At 48.4% G+C, this 22,010-nt stretch overlaps 1 protein-coding gene across 2 annotated transcripts in view; it reads left to right on the top strand.

The window, feature by feature from the left end:
- The window catches only part of PTEN (phosphatase and tensin homolog), a 167,462-nt gene that overhangs the window by 63,586 nt on the left and 81,866 nt on the right, over positions 1–22,010 (top strand). For both annotated transcript variants that reach the window (XM_063961711.1, XM_063961710.1), the window contains exon 3: positions 15,911–15,955. In XM_063961711.1, the coding sequence (XP_063817781.1) occupies positions 15,911–15,955 (45 nt within the window). The remainder of the gene's footprint in view (positions 1–15,910; positions 15,956–22,010) is intronic.

The raw sequence follows: 22,010 nt of genomic DNA, 5'->3' as shown, positions 1-22,010 counted from the left end.
ACCCATCCGTATATATGTACCTGAGGAACAATTTTATTAGGTGAAAGGCTAAAGACCCTGGGCTATTTGTCGCTTCCGGATGAAGCAATAAGCTCCCTGGAAAGCCTGTTCCTGCAGGCTATACAGCTATGGAGCCAAACAGGAAGTTAGTAACAGATGGAGTGAAGGGAGAGCTGGTGTGGAAAAATGCTATCGATTTGGAGATCAAAGACCCCCTCACCCATTTCTAGAGATAATTAGAATTTAAGTACAATGTCTGTTTTGCTTTTTATTTGCTGCTAAGAGAGATCCCCACTGTCATTTCTGTGCGTCTTTTTGTGTGATTGTGTATAGCTCTCATTATTGTACAGTTCTGATGATTTAATTATATTTCTCTGACGTCCTAGTGGATGCTGGGAACTCCGTAAGGACCATGGGGAATAGCGGGCTCCGAAGGAGGCTGGGCACTCTAGAAAGATCTTAGACTACCTGGTGTGCACTGGCTCCTCCCACTATGACCCTCCTCCAAGCCTCAGTTAGATTTCGTGCCCGGCCGAGGTTGGATGCACACTAGGGGCTCTCCTGAGCTCTTAGAAAGTAATAGTCTTAGATTTTTTTATTTTCAGTGAGACCTGCTGGCAACAGGCTCACTGCAGCGAGGGACTAAGGGGAGAAGAAGCGAACTCGCCTGCTTGCAGCCGGATTGGGCTTCTTAGGCTACTGGAACACCATTAGCTCCAGAGGGATCGACCGCAGGCCCAGCCTTGATGTTCGGTCCCGGAGCCGCGCCGCCGTCCCCCTTACAGAGCCAGAAGCAAGAAGATGGTCCGGAAAATCGGCGGCATGAAGACTCAATCTTCACCAAGGTAGCGCACAGCACTGCAGCTGTGCGCCATTGCTCCTCTCACACACTTCATACTTCGGTCACTGAGGGTGCAGGGCGCTGGGGGGGGGCGCCCTGAGGCAGCAATAAAAACACCTTGGCTGGCTAAAATACCTCAATATATAGCCCCAGGGGCTATATATGAGGTAAATACCCCTGCCAGAAGTCCATAAAAAGCGGGAGAATAGGCCGCGAAAAAGGGGTGGGGCCTATCTCCTCAGCACACTGGCGCCATTTTCCCTCACAGCTCCGTTGGAGGGAAGCTCCCTGGCTCTCCCCTGCAACAGAAAAGGGTTAAAAAAAGAGAGGGGGGGCACTAAATTTAGGCGCAGTATACATTATATATATATATAAAAACAGCAGCTATAGGGGACATAACTCAGTTAGTCCCTGCAGTATATAGCGCTCTGGTGTGTGCTGGCATACTCTCACTCTGTCCCCCCAAAGGGCTTTTGTGGGTCCTGTCCTCGTTTAGAGCATTCCCTGTGTCTGCGGTGTGTCGGTACGGCTGTGTCGACATGTTGAATGAGGAGGCTTATATGGTGACGGAACAGAGGCCGATATATGTGATGTCGCCCCCGGTGGGGCCGACACCAGAGTGGATGGTTAGATGAAAGGTATTAACCGACGGTGTCAACTCCTTACATAAAAGGGTGGATGACGTAACAGCTGTGGGACAGCCGGCTTCTCAGCCCGCGCCTGCCCAGGCGTCTCAAAGGCCATCAGGGGCTCAAACACGCCCGCTCTCTCAGATGGCAGACACAATGTCGACATGGAGTTTGACTCCAGTGTCGACAAGGTTGAGACATATACAAAATCCACTAGGAACAGCCGTGACTTGGTCCCGGCAATAAAAAAATGTGTTATACATTTCTGACATTAACCCAAGCACCTCTGAAAATGGGTTTTTAGGTTTGGGGAGAAAAAAACAGGCAGTGTTTTGTTCCCCCATCAGATGAATAAATGAAGTGTGTGAAAAGCGTGGGTTCCCCCGTTAAGAAACTGGTAATTTATAAAAAGTTACTGATGGCGTACCCTTTCCCGCCAGGAGGATAAGTTACGCTGGGAGGTATCCCCTAGGGTGGATAAGGCGCTCACACGGTTGTCAAAAAAAAGGTGGCACTGCCGTTTTAGGAACGGCCACTTTGAAGGTACCTGTTGATAAAAAGCAGGAGGCTATCCTGAAGTCTGTATTTACTCACTCAGGTACTAGACTGAAACCTGCAGATCGTGCTGCTGCAGCGTGGTCGGTGACCCTGTTAAGCATACTAGTTTGCTAATATGAGAACATATTAAAGACTTCGTCTTATATATGAGGGATGCACAGAGGGATATTTTGCCGGCTGGCATCCAAAATGAATGTAATGTCCATTCTGTCAGGAGGGTATTAGAGACCTGTCACTGGACAGGTGATGCTGACTTTAAAAGGCACATAGAGATTCTGCCTTATAAGGGTGAGGAATTATTTGGGGGTGGTCTCTGGGACCTCGTATCCACAGCAATGTGCTGGGAAGAAATATTTTTACCTCCGGTTTCCTCACAGAAAAAGGTACAGTCCTGTCGGCTTCAGAAAAGCAAGCGGGTCAAATGGCGCTTCCTTTCTGTACAGAGACAAGGGAAGAGGGAAAAAGCTGCACCAGCAGCCTGTTCCCAGAATCAAAATTCTTCCCCCGCTTCCTGTGAGTCCACAGCATGACGCGGGTGCTCCACAGGTGTAGCCAGGTATGGTGGGGGGCCGTCTCAAAAAATTTCAGCAATTAGTGGGCTCGCTCACAGGTGGATCCCTGTTTCTTTCAAGAAGTATTTCAGGGGTACAAGCTGGAATTAGAGATGTCTCCCCCCAGCCGTTTCCTTAAATATGCCTTGCTGACAACTCCCTCAGGCAGGGAGGCTGTGCTAGAGGCAATTAATAGGCGGTATTCCCAGCAGGTAATACTCAAGGTGCCCCTACTTCAACAAGGACGGGGTTACTATTCCACACGGTTTGGGGTACCGAAACCGCATAGTTCGGTGTGACCCTTCTTATATTTAAAATCCTTGAACACATACATAAAAAAATTCAAGTTCAAGATGGAATCGCTCAGGGCGGTTATTGCAAGCCTGGACGAGGGGGATTACATGGTATCCCGGGGCATCAAGGATGCTTACCTGCATGTCCCCATTTACTATCCTCGCCAGGAGTACCTCAGATTTGTGGTACAGGATTACCATTACCAAGTCCAGACACTGCCGTTAAGACTGTACATGGCACCGAGTGTGTTTTATCAAGGTAATGGCCGAAATGATGATACTCCTTCGAAAAAAGGGAGTTTTAATTATCCCGCACTTGGACAATCTCTTTATAAGGGCGAGGTCCAAGGAGCAGTTGGTAGTCGGGGTAGCACTATTTTGGAAAGTGCTACAACAGCACGGTTGGATTCTAAACAGTCCAAAGTCACAGCTGGTTCCTATGACACGTCTACTGTTCCTGGGGATGGTTCTGGACATAAACCAGAAATAGTTTTCTCCGGGAGGAGAAAGCCAAGGAGTTGTCATTCTCTAGTCAGAGACCTCCTGAAGCCAAAACAGGTAGCGGTGCATCATGGCACGCGAGTCCTGGGAAAAATGGTAGCTTCCTACGAAGCAATCTCATTAGGCAGGTTCCATACAAGAACTTTTCAGAGGGACCTGTTGGACAAGTGGTCCGGATCGCATCTTCCGATGCATAGGCTGATAACCCTGTCTCCAAGGACCAGGGTATCTCTACTGTGGTGGCTGCAGAGTGCCCATCTTCAAGAGGGCCGCAGGTTCGGCATACAGGACTAGGTCCTAGTGACCATGAATGCCAGCCTTTGAGGCTGGGGGGGCAGTCACACAGGGAAGAAACTTCCAGGGACTTTGGTCAAGTCAGGTGATTTCCCTACACATAAACATTCTGGACCTGAGGGCCATTTACAATGCCCTGAGGCCGGCAAGGCCTCTGCTTCAAAACCAGCCGGTACTGATCCAATCAGACAACATCACGGCAGTCGCCCATGTAAACCAACAGGGCGGCACAAGAAGCAGGATGGCGATGGCAGAAGCCACAAGGATTCTCCGATAGGCGGAAAATCATGTGTTAGCACTGTCAGCAGTGTTCATTCCCGGAGTGGACAACTGGGAAGCAGATCTTCTCAACAGACACGACCTCCACCCGGGAGAGTGGGGACTTCCTCCAGAAGTCTTCCAAAGGATTGTACACCATTGGGAAAGGCCACAGGTGGACATGATGGCGTCCCGCCTCAACAAAAGCTATAAAAGATATTGCGCCAGGTCAGGGGACCCTCAGGCGATAGCTGTGGACGCTCTGGTAACACCGTGGGTGTACCAGTCGGTTTATGTGTTCTCCCCTCTGCCTCTCATACCAAAGGTACTGAGAATAATAAGAAGGCGAGGAGTAAGAACGATACTCGTGGTTCCGGGCTGGCCAAGAAGAGATTGGTACCCAGAACTTCAAGAATTTATATCAGAGGACCCATGGCCTCTGCCACTCAGACAGGACCTGCGGCAGCGGGGGCCCTGTCTGTTCCAAGACTTACCGCGGCTGCGTTTGACGGCATGGCGGTTGAACGCCGGATCCTGAAGGAAAAGGGCATTCCGGAGGAAGTCATTCCTACGCTTACTAAAGCCAGGAAAGAGGTTACAGCAAATCATCATCACCGCATATGGCGGAAATATGTTGCATGGTGTGAGGCCGAAAGGGCCCCAACAGAGGAATTTCAACTAGGTCGATTTCTGCATTTCCTGCAAGCAGGAGTGACTATGGGCCTTAAATTAGGTTCCATTAAGGTACAGATCTCGGCTCTGTCGATTTTCTTTCAAAAAGAACTAGCTTCAGTACATGAAGTTCAGACATTTATAAAAGGAGTGCTGCATATTCAGCCCCCGTTTGTGCCTCCTGTGGCACCTTGGGACCACTAAAGACTGTGGATCTGTAATATCTCACTTGGAAAGTGGTCATGTTATTGGCCTTGGTTTCGGCCAGGCGAGTATCAGAATTGGCGGCTTTATCATGTAAAAGCCCTTATCTGATTTTCCATATGGATAGGGCAGAATTGAGGACTCGTCCCCAGTTTCTCCCTAAGGTGGTGTCAGCGTTTCACCTGAACCAGCCTATTGTGGTGCCTGCGGCTACTAGGGACTTGGAGGACTCCCAAGTTGTTAGACGTGGTCAGGGCCCTGAAAATTTATGTTCCAGAACGGCTGGAGTCAGAAAATCTGACTCGCTGTTTATCATATATGCACCCAACAAGCTGGGTGCTCCTGCTTCTACGCAGACTATTGCTCGTTGGATTTGTAGTACAATTCAGCTTGCACATTCTGTGGCAGGCCTGCCACAGCCAAAATCTGTCAATGCCCATTCCACAAGGATGGTGGGCTTATCTTGGGCGGCTGCCCGAGAGGTCTCGGCTTTACAACTTGCCGAGCTGCTACTTGGTCAGGGGCAAACACGTTTGCAAAATTCTATAAATTTGATACCCTGGCTAAGGAGGACCTGGAGTTCTCTCATTCGGTGTTGCAGAGTCATCCGCACTCTCCCGCCCGTTTGGGAGCTTTGGTATAATCCCCATGGTCCTTACGGAGTTCCCAGCATCCACTAGGACGTCAGAGAAAATAAGAATTTACTCACCGGTAATTCTATTTCTCGTAGTCCGTAGTGGATGCTGGGCGCCCATCCCAAGTGCGGTTTATCTGCAATACTTGTACATAGTTATTGTTAACTAAATCGGGTTATTGTTGAGCCATCTGTTGAGAGGCTCAGTTGTTTCATACTGTTAACTGGGTTTCATATCACGAGTTGTACGGTGTGATTGGTGTGGCTGGTATGAGTCTTACCCGGGATTCAAAATCCTTCCTTATTGTGTACGCTCGTCCGGGCACAGTATCCTAACTGAGGCTTGGAGGAGGGTCATAGTGGGAGGAGCCAGTGCACACCAGGTAGTCTAAGATCTTTCTAGAGTGCCCAGCCTCCTTCGGAGCCCGCTATTCCCCATGGTCCTTACGGAGTTCCCAGCATCCACTACGGACTACGAGAAATAGAATTACCGGTGAGTAAATTCTTATTATTTATTACCAGTTATTTATATAGTGCACACATATTCCGCAGCAGTGCTTTACAGAGAATATTTGGCCATTCTCATCAGTCCCTGCCCCAGTGGAGCTTACAATCTATATTCTCTACCACATGTACACTATGCTAGGGTTAATTTTTTTTGGTTGTTTTTTTGTTGGGAGCCAATTAACTTACCAGTATATTTTTGGATTGTGGGAGGAAACCAGAGTACCCGGTGGAAACCCACGCAAGTACGGGGAGAATATACAAACTTCGCTCAGTTAGGGCCATGGTGGGAATTGAACCGATGACCTAAGTGTTGTGAGGCAGGAATGCTAACCATTACACCATCCATACTGCCCCATTTATAATAGATAAAAACAGGCGCAATTGGGTATTTTTTTTTAGAAAGGTCTTTCTAGGTGATAAAATCAAACTCAAACGTTGATAAAATTGGCTTTGGAGACTTGTAAATATAATACTACAGGTCTGATTAAAAGTTAAGGGCTGCTGTTGAATGCTCTGTTGGGATGCCCACTACCTTACTATTGTTGAGAAGTGACAGTAAAATGCACTTTTAAATTAGAGAATCTTTTAGGAACCGCAGCACACAGGTGCTTTTACAATACTTATTTTATTTTTGCCTAATTATGGAGGTGCGTCTTTCTACTGGTAATAAACTCTTAATTAATTTCTTGTTTCTGAATGATTGAGGTGACAATATATTGATTGCTAGTAAATTGTCACCTATTTCACACTGGATAATTTACCCTAATCTGCCAATGCATAAAGAATGGGCTCAACGTATGCAGCAATATATTTATGATAGACCACATTTGTAGTCATAGGGGCAAATTCAGTTATTGCGGCTGCCACAAGAGGGCGCCCAACGGCAACATTTCAATTGTTCTGCTGTTCGGGCTGCTGCGGAGGACACCTTTTTTTTTTTTTTTTTTTCTTCTCGCAGCCGCCTGAGGTGCTAGAAAAGAATGTCTGTAAACTGGGCACTTTGGGCATCCAAAGCAGGGAATTTAGACGGCTAAACCCAGTCTGTTTAGGCGCAACGTGCATGGGTGCCCAAGTACAATTGAATTGTGACAATTGTTTGGGCTTCTAAAATATTGATTCGGCCCCATAGACTTTGATCAGTGAAGCACCTAGAACAGGGGTGGCCAGACTTTTGGAGTCGGCAATCTACTTTGAAAGCTAAAAAGCTTTTGTGATCTACCTAGGAGGAATAATAATGTGCGCCGTAGGCGTGCGTGCAAAAAGGGGGTGTGACATAACAAAAAAGGGGGCGTGGTATAACAAAAAGTGGGCGTGATATAACAAAAAAAAGGGACGTAGCCTTGCTGCACAGTGTAATGACTGCCTCACACGAAATAACACATTGGCCCCCACAGGTAAAAACTTCAAACACACATGCTCCCACAGTGCCAGATACACACATGCCCCCACAGTGCCAGATATGACCCCACAGTGCCAGATACAGATATGTCCCCACAGTGCCATGTGCCCACAGTGCTAGATATGCCCCCACAGTGCCAGATTATAGATATGCCCCCACAGTGCCATATATGCCCCCACAGTGCCATGTGCCCACAGTGCTAGATATGCCCCCACAGTGCCAGATTACATATATGCCCCCACAGTGCCATGTGCCCACAGTGCCAGATATGCCCCCACAGTGCCATGTGCCCACAGTGCCAGATATGACCCCACAGTGCCAGATACAGATATGCCCCCACAGTACCAGATATGCCCCCACAGTGCCAGATACAGATATGCCCCCACAGTGCCATGTGCCCACAGTGCTAGATATGCCCCCACAGTGCCATGTGCCCACAGTGCTAGATATGCTCCCACAGTGCCAGATTATAGATATGCTCCCACAGTGCCAGATATGACCCCACAGTGCCAGATTATAGATATGCCCCCACAGTGCCATGTGCCCCCAGTGCCAGATATGCCCCCAGTGCCAGATATGCCCCCACAGTGCCATGTGCCCACAGTGCCACATATGCCCCCACAGTGCCAGATATGCCCCCACTGAGCCATGTGCCCACAATGCCAGATAGATATGCCCCCATAGTAGAGCTCACAGTTACTGTGTGGTGAGCGCAGCGCGCTTCTCCTGCCTGCCGCCCTGCTTTTCAGTCTGATCTCCAGCGGTGATGGCAGCCAGCGTGTATGTCTCAAATCAGGCGCCGGTCCGCGAGCTCTCATTGGCTAACGAACCGGCACCTGATTTGAGCCATACACTCCGCCGTCACTGCCGGAGACCAGACAGAGGGGCAGGGCGGCAGGCAGGAGAGGTGCGGCTTCGGGTGGCTGGGCGGAGGATCGCGATCGACTGGTCACATGTCCGCAATCAACCAGTCGATCGCGATCGTCTGTTTGGCCACCCCTGACCTAGAATGTTTTGTCTTATTTTCTTTATCCACGGTTGTAGGTAGTAAACCTACAATAAAAGAAATTAGGGAATATTAGGGATAGTAAGCAAGGCTAGCATGGAAGAGGCGAATATTGGGGTGCATTTGGTGCAACTGCTGAAAAAACGGGCCTTGAAGCGCATATTCCAGCATGCAGATATCGTTACATTCTTGTGGTGCATGGAAAAACAGTTGTACAATCGCAAAATCAATTGACTGCCAGTGTCAGAATATGATGTTACATAATGATATTAATAAAGTACTTCATTCCACAGAACATGGTATCTCAGTCTGCTTGTAGTGCGAAAGCCGCTCATCACGTCTGCCAATGAACGTCTTGTGAGTTCAGTGGTAGAGCATGGGCTGTGCACTAGTGAGTAGTAGAGGAATGTGATATGTCAGATGAATTCATTCCTTTGCTATGTGGTTGACAGTGAGCTGAGTGCGCCAGTGGTGCCAAACTAAAAAACTTTTAAGTAATGAGTTTGTTTCCAACATTAATTGGTTCTGTAATATGGGAAGCATTTTCCTGCCATGGCTTATGTGCAGCATTTTACAATAAATTCTGTATACAGTGTCAATATAGGTTAAAACAGTGGTAGGCAACTTCAGACACTCCAGCAGCCTGGAACTACACACCCCAGCATGGCCTGCCACCATTTTGCTACATGGTACAACTGGTAAGGTAAGCAGGGGTGTATATTATAGAGTTTACCTCTGGCTAAAAGATGGTTCGCTACTAAATGTAGCTAGCTTTCTCCAAATGGAACTTGGGATTTCCGAACTTCTACTATTATTATTATTATTATGATGATGATGATGTCATTCAGGCACTTAAGTTACCGTCAAATCCCAAAGTGTAATAATTCAGATATGTCCTTAAAATCCATAGGCCTTTGTTAAACTTAGTCCATAGCTGCTCTGCTTAAAAAGTAAATTATTACCTCCCCACTCACTGAAAGGGGGATCTTATAAAAAAAAATGTGGCCACCTGATTTGCTGTGACATCGCTGGCCCTGCCCTTGTTCATTAAAACAACCAATCCACATTGCACATTCCTGTGTAGTAAGTTTGTTAAGCAGGCTGGTCAGTGTATCCCCACTGTGTTCGAGCCCTCTCCCTTCCCCCTGCTCCAGATATTGCATTTCATTTATGTTGCCAGCACACCAGTTAACACAACCTTTGAAATAAATGTGGACAAATGGCTTTACTTGTTTACTGAAATCTAGTTTTCTCTATCGTCCTAGTGGATGCTGGGGTTCCTGAAAGGACCATGGGGAATAGCGGCTCCGCAGGAGACAGGGCACAAAAAGTAAAGCTTTTCCAGATCAGGTGGTGTGCACTGGCTCCTCCCCCTATGACCCTCCTCCAGACTCCAGTTAGATTTTTGTGCCCGGCCGAGAAGGGTGCAATCTAGGTGGCTCTCCTAAAGAGCTGCTTAGAAAAAGTTTAGCTAGGTTTTTTATTTTACAGTGATTCCTGCTGGCAACAGGATCACTGCAGCGAGGGACTGAGGGGAGAAGGAGTCAACTCACCTGCGTGCAGGATGGATTGGCTTCTTGGCTACTGGACATCAAGCTCCAGAGGGACGATCACAGGTACAGCCTGGATGGTCACCGGAGCCGCGCCGCCGGCCCCCTTGCAGATGCTGAAGTCAGAAGAGGTCCAGAATCGGCGGCTGAAGACTCCTGCAGTCTTCTAAAGATAGCGCACAGCACTGCAGCTGTGCGCCATTTTCCTCTCAGCACACTTCACACGCGGTCACTGAGGGTGCAGGGCGCTGGGGGGGGGCGCCCTGGGAGGCAAATGTAACCTATATAAAGGCTAAAAATACCTCACATATAGCCCCTAGAGGCTATATGGAGATATTTAACCCCTGCCTGATTTCTCTAAATAGCGGGAGACGAGCCCGCCAGAAAAGGGGCGGGGCCTATCTCCTCAGCACACGGCGCCATTTCCTCTCACAGCTCCGCTGGTCAGGACGGCTCCCAAGCCTCTCCCCTGCACTGCACTACAGAAACAGGGTAAAACAGAGAGGGGGGGGGCAAATTTATGGCGATATTTTGATATAACAAAGCAGCTATAAGGGAGCACTTATTATAAGGCTATCCCTGATATATATATATAGCGTTTTTGGTGTGTGCTGGCAAACTCTCCCTCTGTCTCCCCAAAGGGCTAGTGGGTCCTGTCTTCGTTAGGAGCATTCCCTGTGTGTCTGCTGTGTGTCGGTACGTGTGTGTCGACATGTATGAGGACGATATTGGTGTGGAGGCGGAGCAATTGCCAAATATGAGGATGTCACCCCCTAGGGAGTCGACACCAGAATGGATGCCTTTATTTATGGAACTACGGGATAGTGTCAACACGCTAAAGCAGTCGTTTGACGACATGAGGCGGCCGGACAATCAATTAGTGCCTGTCCAGGCGACTCAAACACCGTCAGGGGCTGTGAAACGCCCTTTGCCTCAGTCGGTCGACACAGACCCAGACGCAGGCACTGACTCCAGTGGTGACGGTGACGAATCAACCGTATTTTCCAGTAGGGCCACACGTTATATGATTTTGGCAATGAAGGAGGCGTTACATTTAGCTGATACTACAGGTACCACTAAACAGGGTATTATGTGGGGTGTGAAAAAACTACCTATAGTTTTTCCTGAATCAGAAGAATTAAATGACGTGTGTAATGAAGCGTGGGTTGCCCCTGATAAAAAGCTGATAATTTCAAAGAAATTATTGGCATTATACCCTTTCCCGCCAGAGGTTAGGGAACGCTGGGAAACACCTCCTAGGGTGGACAAGGCGCTAACACGCTTATCTAAACAAGTGGCGTTACCCTCTCCTGAGACGGCCGCACTTAAAGATCCATCAGATAGGAGGATGGAAAATATCCAAAAAAGTATATACACACATGCAGGTGTTATACTACGACCAGCTGTAGCGACTGCCTGGATGGGCAGTGCTGGGGTAGTTTGGTCAGAGTCCCTGATTGAAAATATTGATACCCTGGACAGGGACAATATTTTACTGTCGTTAGAACAAATAAAGGATGCATTTCTTTATATGCGTGATGCACAGAGGGATATCTGCACACTGGCATCACGGGTAAGTGCTATGTCCATTTCGGCCAGAAGAGCTTTATGGACGCGACAGTGGACAGGCGATGCGGATTCAAAACGGCATATGGAAGTTTTGCCGTATAAAGGGGAGGAGTTATTTGGAGTCGGTCTATCAGATTTGGTGGCCACGGCTACAGCCGGGAAATCCACCTTTCTACCTCAAGTCACTCCCCAACAGAAAAAGGCACCGACTTTTCAACCGCAGCCCTTTCGTTCCTTTAAAAATATGAGAGCAAAGGGCTATTCATATCTGCCACGAGGCAGAGGTCGAGGGAAGAGACAGCAACACGCAGCTCCTTCCCAGGAACAGAAGCCCTCCCCGGCTTCTACAAAAGCCTCAGCATGACGCTGGGGCTTCTCAAGCGGACTCGGGGACGGTGGGCGGTCGTCTCAAAAATTACAGCGCGCAGTGGGCTCACTCGCAGGTAGATCCCTGGATCCTGCAGATAATATCTCAAGGGTACAGGTTGGAATTAGAGACAGATCCACCTCGCCGTTTCCTGAAGTCTGCTTTACCAACGTCCCCCTCCGAAAGGGAGACGGTTTTGGAAGCCATTCACAAGCTGTACTCTCAGCAGGTGATAGTCAAGGTACCTCTTCTACAACAAGGGAAGGGGTATTATTCCACTCTTTTTGTGGTACCGAAGCCGGATGGCTCGGTAAGGCCTATTCTAAATCTGAAGTCCTTGAACCTGTACATAAAGAAGTTCAAGTTCAAGATGGAGTCACTCAGAGCAGTGATAGCGAACCTGGAAGAGGGGGACTTTATGGTATCCTTGGACATCAAGGATGCGTATCTCCACGTTCCAATTTACCCCTCACACCAGGGGTACCTCAGGTTCGTTGTACAAAACTGTCACTATCAGTTTCAGACGCTGCCGTTCGGATTGTCCACGGCACCTCGGATCTTTACAAAGGTAATGGCCGAGATGATGATTCTTCTTCGAAGAAAAGGCATATTAATTATCCCATACTTGGACGATCTCCTAATAAGGGCAAGGTCCAGAGAACAGCTAGAGATGGGATTAGCACTGTCTCAAGAAGTGCTAAAACAGCACGGGTGGATTCTGAATATTCCAAAATCCCAGTTAATGCCGACAACTCGTCTGCTGTTCCTAGGGATGATTCTGGACACGGTTCAGAAAAAGGTTTTTCTCCCGGAGGAAAAAGCCAAGGAGTTATCCGAGCTTGTCAGGAACCTCCTAAAACCAGGAAAGGTGTCTGTACATCAATGCACAAGAGTCCTGGGAAAAATGGTGGCTTCTTACGAAGCAATTCCATTCGGCAGATTCCACGCAAGAATTTTCCAAAGGGATCTGTTGGACAAATGGTCAGGGTCGCATCTTCAGATGCACCTACGGATAACCCTGTCTCCAAGGACAAGGGTGTCCCTTCTGTGGTGGTTGCAGAGTCCTCATCTATTGGAGGGCCGCAGATTCGGCATACAGGATTGGATCCTGGTGACCACGGACGCCAGCCTGAGAGGCTGGGGAGCAGTCACACAAGGAAGAAACTTCCAGGGAGTATGGACGAGTCTGGAAACGTCTCTTCACATAAACATTCTGGAACTAAGAGCAATATACAATGCTCTAAGCCAGGCAGAACCTCTGCTTCAGGGAAAACCGGTGTTGATCCAGTCGGACAACATCACGGCAGTCGCCCATGTGAACAGACAGGGCGGCACAAGAAGCAGGAGTGCAATGGCAGAAGCTGCAAGGATTCTTCGCTGGGCAGAGAATCATGTGATAGCACTGTCAGCAGTGTTCATCCCGGGAGTGGACAACTGGGAAGCAGACTTCCTCAGCAGACACGATCTTCACCCGGGAGAGTGGGGACTTCATCCAGAAGTCTTCCACATGCTGGTAACCCGTTGGGAAAGACCAATGGTGGACATGATGGCGTCTCGCCTCAACAAAAAACTGGACAGGTATTGCGCCAGGTCAAGAGATCCGCAGGCAATAGCTGTGGACGCGCTGGTAACGCCTTGGGTGTACCAGTCGGTGTATGTGTTTCCTCCTCTGCCTCTCATACCAAAAGTATTGAGAATTATACGGCAAAGAGGCGTAAGAACGATACTAGTGGTTCCGGATTGGCCAAGAAGGACTTGGTACCCGGAACTTCAAGAGATGATCACGGAAGATCCGTGGCCTCTACCTCTAAGGAGGGACTTGCTTCAGCAGGGTCCCTGTCTGTTTCAAGACTTACCGCGGCTGCGTTTGACGGCATGGCGGTTGAACGCCGGATCCTAAAGGAAAAAGGCATGCCGGAAGAAGTCATTCCTACTTTGATTAAAGCAAGGAAGGAAGTAACCGTGCAACATTATCACCGAATTTGGCGAAAATATGTTGCGTGGTGCGAAGATCGGAGTGCTCCGACGGAGGAATTTCAACTGGGTCGATTCCTGCATTTCCTGCAATCAGGATTGTCTATGGGTCTCAAATTGGGATCTATTAAGGTTCAAATTTCGGCCCTGTCGATTTTCTTTCAAAAAGAATTGGCTTCAGTCCCTGAAGTCCAGACCTTTGTTAAGGGAGTGCTGCATATACAGCCTCCTGTGGTGCCTCCAGTGGCACCGTGGGATCTCAATGTGGTTTTGGACTTTCTAAAATCTCATTGGTTTGAACCACTAAAAAAGGTGGATTTGAAATATCTCACTTGGAAAGTGACCATGCTTCTAGCCCTGGCTTCTGCCAGGAGAGTATCAGAATTGGCAGCTTTATCTTACAAAAGCCCATATCTGATTTTCCATTCGGACAGGGCAGAACTGCGGACTCGTCCGCATTTTCTCCCTAAGGTGGTGTCAGCATTTCATCTGAACCAGCCTATTGTAGTGCCTGCGGCTACAAGTGACTTGGAGGACTCCAAGTTACTGGACGTTGTCAGAGCATTAAAAATATATATTGCAAGGACAGCTGGAGTCAGAAAATCTGACTCGTTGTTTATATTGTATGCACCCAACAAGATGGGTGCTCCTGCGTCTAAGCAGACGATTGCTCGTTGGATCTGTAGCACAATCCAACTTGCACATTCTGTGGCAGGCCTGCCACAGCCTAAATCTGTAAAGGCCCACTCCACAAGGAAGGTGGGCTCATCTTGGGCGGCTGCCCGAGGGGTCTCGGCATTACAACTTTGCCGAGCAGCTACGTGGTCAGGGGAGAACACGTTTGTAAAATTTTACAAATTTGATACTCTGGCTAAGGAGGACCTGGAGTTCTCTCATTCGGTGCTGCAGAGTCATCCGCACTCTCCCGCCCGTTTGGGAGCTTTGGTATAATCCCCATGGTCCTTTCAGGAACCCCAGCATCCACTAGGACGATAGAGAAAATAAGATTTTACTTACCGATAAATCTATTTCTCGGAGTCCGTAGTGGATGCTGGGCGCCCATCCCAAGTGCGGATTATCTGCATAAATTGTACATAGTTATTGTTAACTAATTCGGGTTATTGTTGAAGGAAGCCATCTTTCAGAGGCTCCGCTGTTATCATACTGTTAACTGGGTTTAGATCACAGGTTGTACGGTGTGGCTGGTATGAGTCTTACCCGGGATTCAAAATCCTCCCTTATTGTGTACGCTCGTCCGGGCACAGTACCTAACTGGAGTCTGGAGGAGGGTCATAGGGGGAGGAGCCAGTGCACACCACCTGATCTGGAAAAGCTTTACTTTTTGTGCCCTGTCTCCTGCGGAGCCGCTATTCCCCATGGTCCTTTCAGGAACCCCAGCATCCACTACGGACTCCGAGAAATAGATTTATCGGTAAGTAAAATCTTATTATTTACAATCTAGGCAAATTTAACGTTTAATCACATTGATTTCTTTAGCATTGTTTGAGCTCCCAAAAGGGTAATTTTTTGCGCTGATGTCTTGCCCGTCGACATCAAGATTTGAATCTCGCCCAATGTTTGGCTCCTTGTCTTCATAACTTTGTTACAATGGTAATTGTTTTCTTTGCATCCTTGTTCGCCTGTCTAGCTGTGGTCATTTCTTAAGGAGTATGGCTATCTATGAACATTGCCTTTATTCTGATAAGGATGAGCTGTGTGACCATGCATATTTTCCTTTTAGAATTTTTTTTCAGAGCTTCAATAAAAATGAGAAAAGCCTTCTAAATTGCATTACATACTTTGTTTTGTTCTTTCTGTAAAAATGGCCATAATATGTGGTTCAGCAGGTAAAATAAAAAAAAGTATTATTTTCAAGACTGTTAATGGGGGAGATTTATATGTTTGAAAAGTCAGTTGGGTGTCTGTTTTGTCCTGTCTTTTAGATAGGAAAAAACAGACACCCAACCGACTTTTCAAACATTTGAATCTCCCCCAATGTTAATATAAGCTGTCTGGAGCTAATTCGTTATGACTCCCTGTGTCCCATGGCATCAGAGAAAGCACATTGGCTAATGAGATTTATTATATTTTTTTTTCTCCAAGGTTTTTGGACTCCAAGCATAAAAACCATTACAAGATCTACAATCTGTAAGTATATTTTAAAATGCCTCCTTTTCCAAACACCATGGTTCAAATATTAACCCTGAGTGAAAGTGGAATGCTTTTAATTTCTATAGACTAGAGTGGCAGGGTATTGTTTTACCAACTTGCAAGTCTGAAACAATTAGTTGGTGGAGCCTAATAGAGAGTTTTGTTAGCTCAGTTGTGTTGGTGGAGTGATGAGGTTAAATGGAATTTTGGCAGGCGTTCATGTTACTTGATCTACTTTTAAATGACTTGGAATGGAGCCCACTTCATGGCCTGTGACCATGTGTTGAATGGAAATAGAATGCATGGACAATACATTTGACTTGTGAACTTTTGGGTAGAGCTCCTGGAAATCACACAGGTGGATGTATTTATTTAGAATGTGTTCTCCATCTCCCCTCTTGGTTGTGATTCAGAATCTTATTGTGTAAATTCACACATTTTTACTGACACTGAAAAGATAGCTGTATATGATAGATAGAGAGGTGTGTGTGTGTATATTATCCTTTATTTATATGGCACCACAACAAGGATATATGGATGTACATAAAAATCCAAACACATGCATTACCCTTTTCTAAGCTCTACCGACTATTCTTGTGCAAAGGTGGGAGAATATTACAACACCTATTTAATTAATCTCCTTTCAGGCCACATTTTGCGGGTCGCACCCGAGATCCGCAAACGGGTGCTTCCTGGGTGTGACCTGCTCAGGCCCCTTTCACACTGGCATCCCCAGCCCGGCATATTGCCGAATCAGGGTAATCAGCGGTGACGCTTGCGGAGGCGGATCTTGGAGATGATCATTTGATCTCCAAGCGCCGCCCGTCCATACAGTGTGAACTGGAAACTGGTCGCTACCAGGGTTGAAAGGTTGCTCGACCCGGGATATTTCCCCTCATATCTTTCAGACCGCGCAGCAACCTGGTTTACTGCGCACACATATGCAATAACCTGAGTTACAAGCTGGCGGTCTGAAAGGGGTATTACTAGCAGTTCCGGTAGGAGCCTAGTCGTAGACTTGATATAGATAAATGTGGTTGAGCTGGACATTAAGTGGGAAGGCTGGGGGGTGGGGGAATTTCTGGTAGAACTTCTCATCTGTCATAGCAGTTCAGATTTGCAAAGCTGAAAAATAGGGAACAATATTTACAATTCCTATTAGTGGGTTTGGCTTAAAATTGCCTTTTTGCAGCGTTTTTTCTCACTGCTTTTTTAAGTCACTAGAAATGTTTTGATCAGACGTGACTGAAAGGACCCCAATGCTAGAAAATTGTTTCCCCTTAATAGAAATATCAATTACTCTCATATGTTAGAGATCTGATATCTTCAAATTATTTGGTTTAGAAGGTCTTTCTGCTGCGGGGTACACTGGACTCCACAAGTCTGGACAATGGGGTGTAGAGTAGGATCTTGATCCGAGGCACCAACAGGCTCAAAGCTTTGACTGTTCCCAGAATGCACAGCGCCGCCTCCTATATCACCCCGCACCCAGCACAGGAGCTCAGTTTGTCAGTTGGTGCTGCAGTAAGCAGGCACTTAACAGAGGGTCTGCTCCAAGCAGCCCTGAGAAAAGCTTTTTATGAGGTAAACAGTGAAGACTTCAAGGGCAGCAGCGGTGGTAAATATCTTGTTCACTGCTGCAGCTCCAGCTCTCCCCAGCGGCGCTGTACACTCCCGAGCCCTGGTTGCCGGGTACCTACAGCGGAGGCTCCGGTTTTCTTCATGTAAGACACACACGGCTGGGGCTCTCCAGGATCGCGTGGCCGTGCTTCGGGAGGTGGTAACTGGGTCCCGCTCGCGGGACCTGGTCTTTATCGTGGTCAGTGGGAGGCGGGCCGCGCACGCTGGCGGTGGACACAGGATACAGGCGATCCCGCTAGATCGCCAGGGCATGGGCGCAGGTCAGGTTTTCTCTTAAAACCGATTTTAATATCGCCCACAGTACCCGGCGGTTTTGCCAACAAGGGGGATAAGGCTTAGACCTGAAGCCCCTCCCCCAGCCCCAGGGCGCCATTTCCAGCAAGTGTTCCCGCCCTGGAGCTGCATCTGTCTTTTCCTCACTCCCTGTCAGTGTCTGCGGCGCCATTACTCCTCAGCTCACTGTTCCTGGGACTGCTTGTGCAAATCCTCCTATGTAAAGCCGCCTGGTTGTCAGCGCTGTGCCTTTACATAACACTTAAGTATTCTACCTGCCTTTTTAGTCAGTGTTGGTAAGACACTGCATTTAGTCAGGGGTTTATAGTACAATTACCCTGTGATATACATCCAGTTTCTTACTGTGTAGTGTTATATCTATTGACTATATAGCTGTGTAAGCTAGTCCAGTGCAGTATTATTGTCTGTAATAACCTCTGCATTGTACAAACTGTGACTATTTGTGTGTGCATTGATAGCTGAGTGGTGTCCATCTCGTGTCTTTCACTCAACTTGCTATCCCTATATTCTATAACCTGAGGGGGCTTGGTGCGTCAGGTGTTATTTAATATAGGATTTTCACAAAGATATACTGCATTACGTATTTTTCTCTGATTTAGTCACCATATCTCTCCTTTATCTCTGCTGGTGCTGACTACACTGCGCAGGGGTTTGGGTTTAGGGATATAGTGCTGCTAATAATTGTACTGTGTTACCTCATACTGCAAGTTATATCATGTCTGCTTCTGAGGGTAACGGTTCTGGGGCGGAATACACTGCTGGTGTTGCTGAAGCCACAGGCACATATGGGGAGAATATAGCAGCTGTGGGCTCTGGTTCTGGGGGCTCCTTGCCCCCCAGTGGGACTGTGGCAACGGAGGCACATACTGACCCTCCATGGACCGCTTTTTCCACGCTTCTGCATACGCTAGTTCATAAACTAACACCCCCTATGGGACCCCCAATGCCGGTACAACCGTATGTGGTTCCTGCAGCTAACCCGCCGTGGGCGGTCGATTTATCTGCTCAATTAAAGAAGTTGAACCAGTCCCTGACTACTAAAAAGTCTGACCATCGCTCGCCTAAGTCCAAGAGGTCCTCTAAGCGAGTGCTCGTCTCCTCACAATCCACTGCTGTCACTGACACCTCGTCTGATAAAGACAGCACATACACTGACCCCACAGGTTCTGACTCGGATACGGCTGATGGGGAGGGTAGTTCACATGTGGATGTTCCTGATCTTTTGGAGGCTATTAAGTTAATTCTGCAGATTACGGATGATCCCGAGCCATCCGTTCCTCATAAGAAACCAGATAGGTTCAAGCATCAGAAGGTGATTAAACAAGTTTTACCTCACTCTGACCACCTAGTGCAGTGGTTCTCAAACTCGGTCCTCAGGACCCCACACAGTGCATGTTTTGCAGGTAACCCAGTAAGTGCACAGGTGTATTAATTACTCACTGACACATTTTAAAAGGTCCACAGGTGGAGCTAATTATGTTACTTGTGATTCTGTGAGGATACCAGCAAAACATGCACCGTGTGGGGTCCTGAGGACCGAGTTTGAGAACCTGTGACCTAGTGGATATACGTCAGGAACCCTGGCAAAGCCCGGGTACGAAGTTAGTGCCTCAAAAGAAGATGCTGGCTCGCTATCCCCTCGCGCCAGAGCTGTCTAAGAATTGGGAAACGCCTCTTCCAGTAGACTCACATGTGGCTAGGATGGTGGTTTCCTCAGCTCTACCTGTCACTACCGTCACGTCTCTAAAAGAGCCTACGGATAAACATGTCGAGGGTTGTCTAAAAGCGATTTACACCCTCACGGGTGCTGCACAAAGGCCCACTATTGCAGCTACATGGGCGGCAGAGGCTATTGAAGCATGGACCTTGGAGTTAGAAGCTGAAATCTCCTCTGACCATGCTAGACAATGCTTGTCATATATTGTCACAGCTTCTCGCTATATTAAAGAGGCGGCTTCTGATGCCGATATCCTAGCAGCCAAGGCCTCTAGTACGTCAGTCTTGGCTCGCAGGATATTGTGGCTGAGATCCTGGTCTGTGGATCTGGACTCTAGAAAAGCCCTGGAGGTACTCCCTTTCAAGGGGGATATTCTGTTTGGGGAGGACTTAAATAAGATAGTGGCTGACTTGGCTACTGCCAAAACTGCCTGTCTGCCTAATACAGCTCCTTCTGTGTCGAAGGCCAAAGGCACGTCCTTTTGCCCCTTTCGTCCTTCAGGTAAAGCAAAAGGTCAGGCGTACCATAAGCAGCCCCGCACTTCCAAACCTGGTAAGCCGAAGCCCAAAAGAGCCTGGGCTGCCCGTCAGCCAGCAGCCAAGACCGATAAGCCTGCCGCATGACGGGGCGGGCCTCCCCCTGGGGGATCCCAGGGTGGGGGGGCCCGGCTTCTAGGGTATACCTACGAATAATTGAAGACTACTTCAGATGCCTGGGTACGGGAAGTCGTCACTCGAGGTTACGCCATAGCCTTCAAAAACCGACCCCCTCATCGATTTTGCAAGACAGACGTCCCGTCGGACCAGACAAAGGCAAAACACTCTGCTTTCGGTGGTACAGACCCTCCTGGATACAGGAGTCGTAGTACAGGTGCCTCTTGCTCAGAGGGGCCGGGGGTACTATTCTCCGCTGTTTCTAGTCCCGAAACCAAATGGGTCCTCCCGGCCCATTCTCAACCTCAAGGCACTGAACAAGTTTGTGAAGGTTTCCAAGTTCCGTATGGAAACCCTTCGCTCTATAGTTCTGGCCTACATGGTCTCCCTGGACATACAGGATGCTTACCTGCATATTCCTATAGCAGTGTCGCATCAACAATACCTGAGGTTCGCTATTGGCAACCTCCATTACCAGTTTCGGGCGTTACCTTTTGGTTTAACAACGGCTCCGCGAGTCTTCACCAAAGTTATGGCGGTGATGACGGTGGTACTCCGCCGTCAAGGGGTCAGGATACTGCCGTATCTGGACGACTTGTTAATCCTGGCAAATTCCCCAGATCTTCTCCTGCATCATTTGGATATGACGGTCCGGTTTCTACAAGCCCACGGGTGGCTCATCAACTGGAAGAAATCCTCCCTGGTCCCTGCTCAGAGCATGGTGCATCTGGGAGCGCTGTTGGACACTCACAACCAGAGGTTGTTCTTGTCTCAGGAGAAAGTCCTGAAACTTCAGGACAGGATTCGTTGCTTCCTTTCTCGTCCGCAAGTGTCGATACATTCGGCAATGCAGGTGCTGGGCCTCATGGCATCAGCATTCGACATGGTGGAGTATGCTCAATTCCATTCTCGCCCCCTCCAGAAGCTGATTCTAGCCAAGTGGGACGGCCTGACTCACCGGATCAGGTCTCAAATGATCTCTTTGACTCCAGAGGTTCGTCTGTCGCTGCTCTGGTGGCTCCAGGACCGACAATTGTGCAGAGGCCGTCCCTTCTGGATATCCAACTGGGTCCTGTTGACGACAGATGCCAGTCTAAGAGGTTGGGGCGCGGTGCTGGAGCAGCACTCCTTGCAGGGTCGGTGGACCAAGGAGGAATCTCTCCTCTCGATCAACATTCTGGAATTGCGGGCGGTCTTCAATGCGTTGAACCTACCCCAGCATTTGATTCAGAACCGTCCTGTTCAAGTACAGTCGGACAACGCCACCACAGTGGCTTACATAAATCATCAAGGCGGCACTCGAAGCCGTTTGGCAATGAAGGAAACCTCACGGATTCTACGTTGGGCAGAATGCCATCTATCGGCAATATTCATTCCGGGAATCCTGAATTGGGAAGCGGACTTTCTCAGTCGTCAGGACGTGCATGCCGGCGAGTGGGGCCTCCATCCAGAAGTGTTTCAACTCCTCGTGGAAAGGTGGGGTCTTCCAGATGTGGATCTGATGGCGTCTCGACACAATCACAAGGTTGCGGTCTTCGGAGCAAGGACAAGGGATCCTCAAGCAGCATTCGTGGATGCGCTGGCAGTGCCGTGGAAGTTTCGGCTGCCGTACGTGTTCCCTCCAGTGTCACTCCTGCCCAGGGTCTTTCGGAAGTTCAAGCAAGAAAAAGGAAATCTGCTTCTCATAGCACCGGCATGGCCCAGCCGGCACTGGTTCTCAGACCTGCAAGGCCTATCGTCAGAGCGT

This window comes from Pseudophryne corroboree, chromosome 3 (assembly GCF_028390025.1).
Source record: "Pseudophryne corroboree isolate aPseCor3 chromosome 3, aPseCor3.hap2, whole genome shotgun sequence".
Taxonomy (NCBI): domain Eukaryota; kingdom Metazoa; phylum Chordata; class Amphibia; order Anura; family Myobatrachidae; genus Pseudophryne; species Pseudophryne corroboree.
The sequence above is the reverse complement of the archived record's forward strand: the minus strand, read 5'-3'. Positions and strand labels throughout refer to the sequence as shown.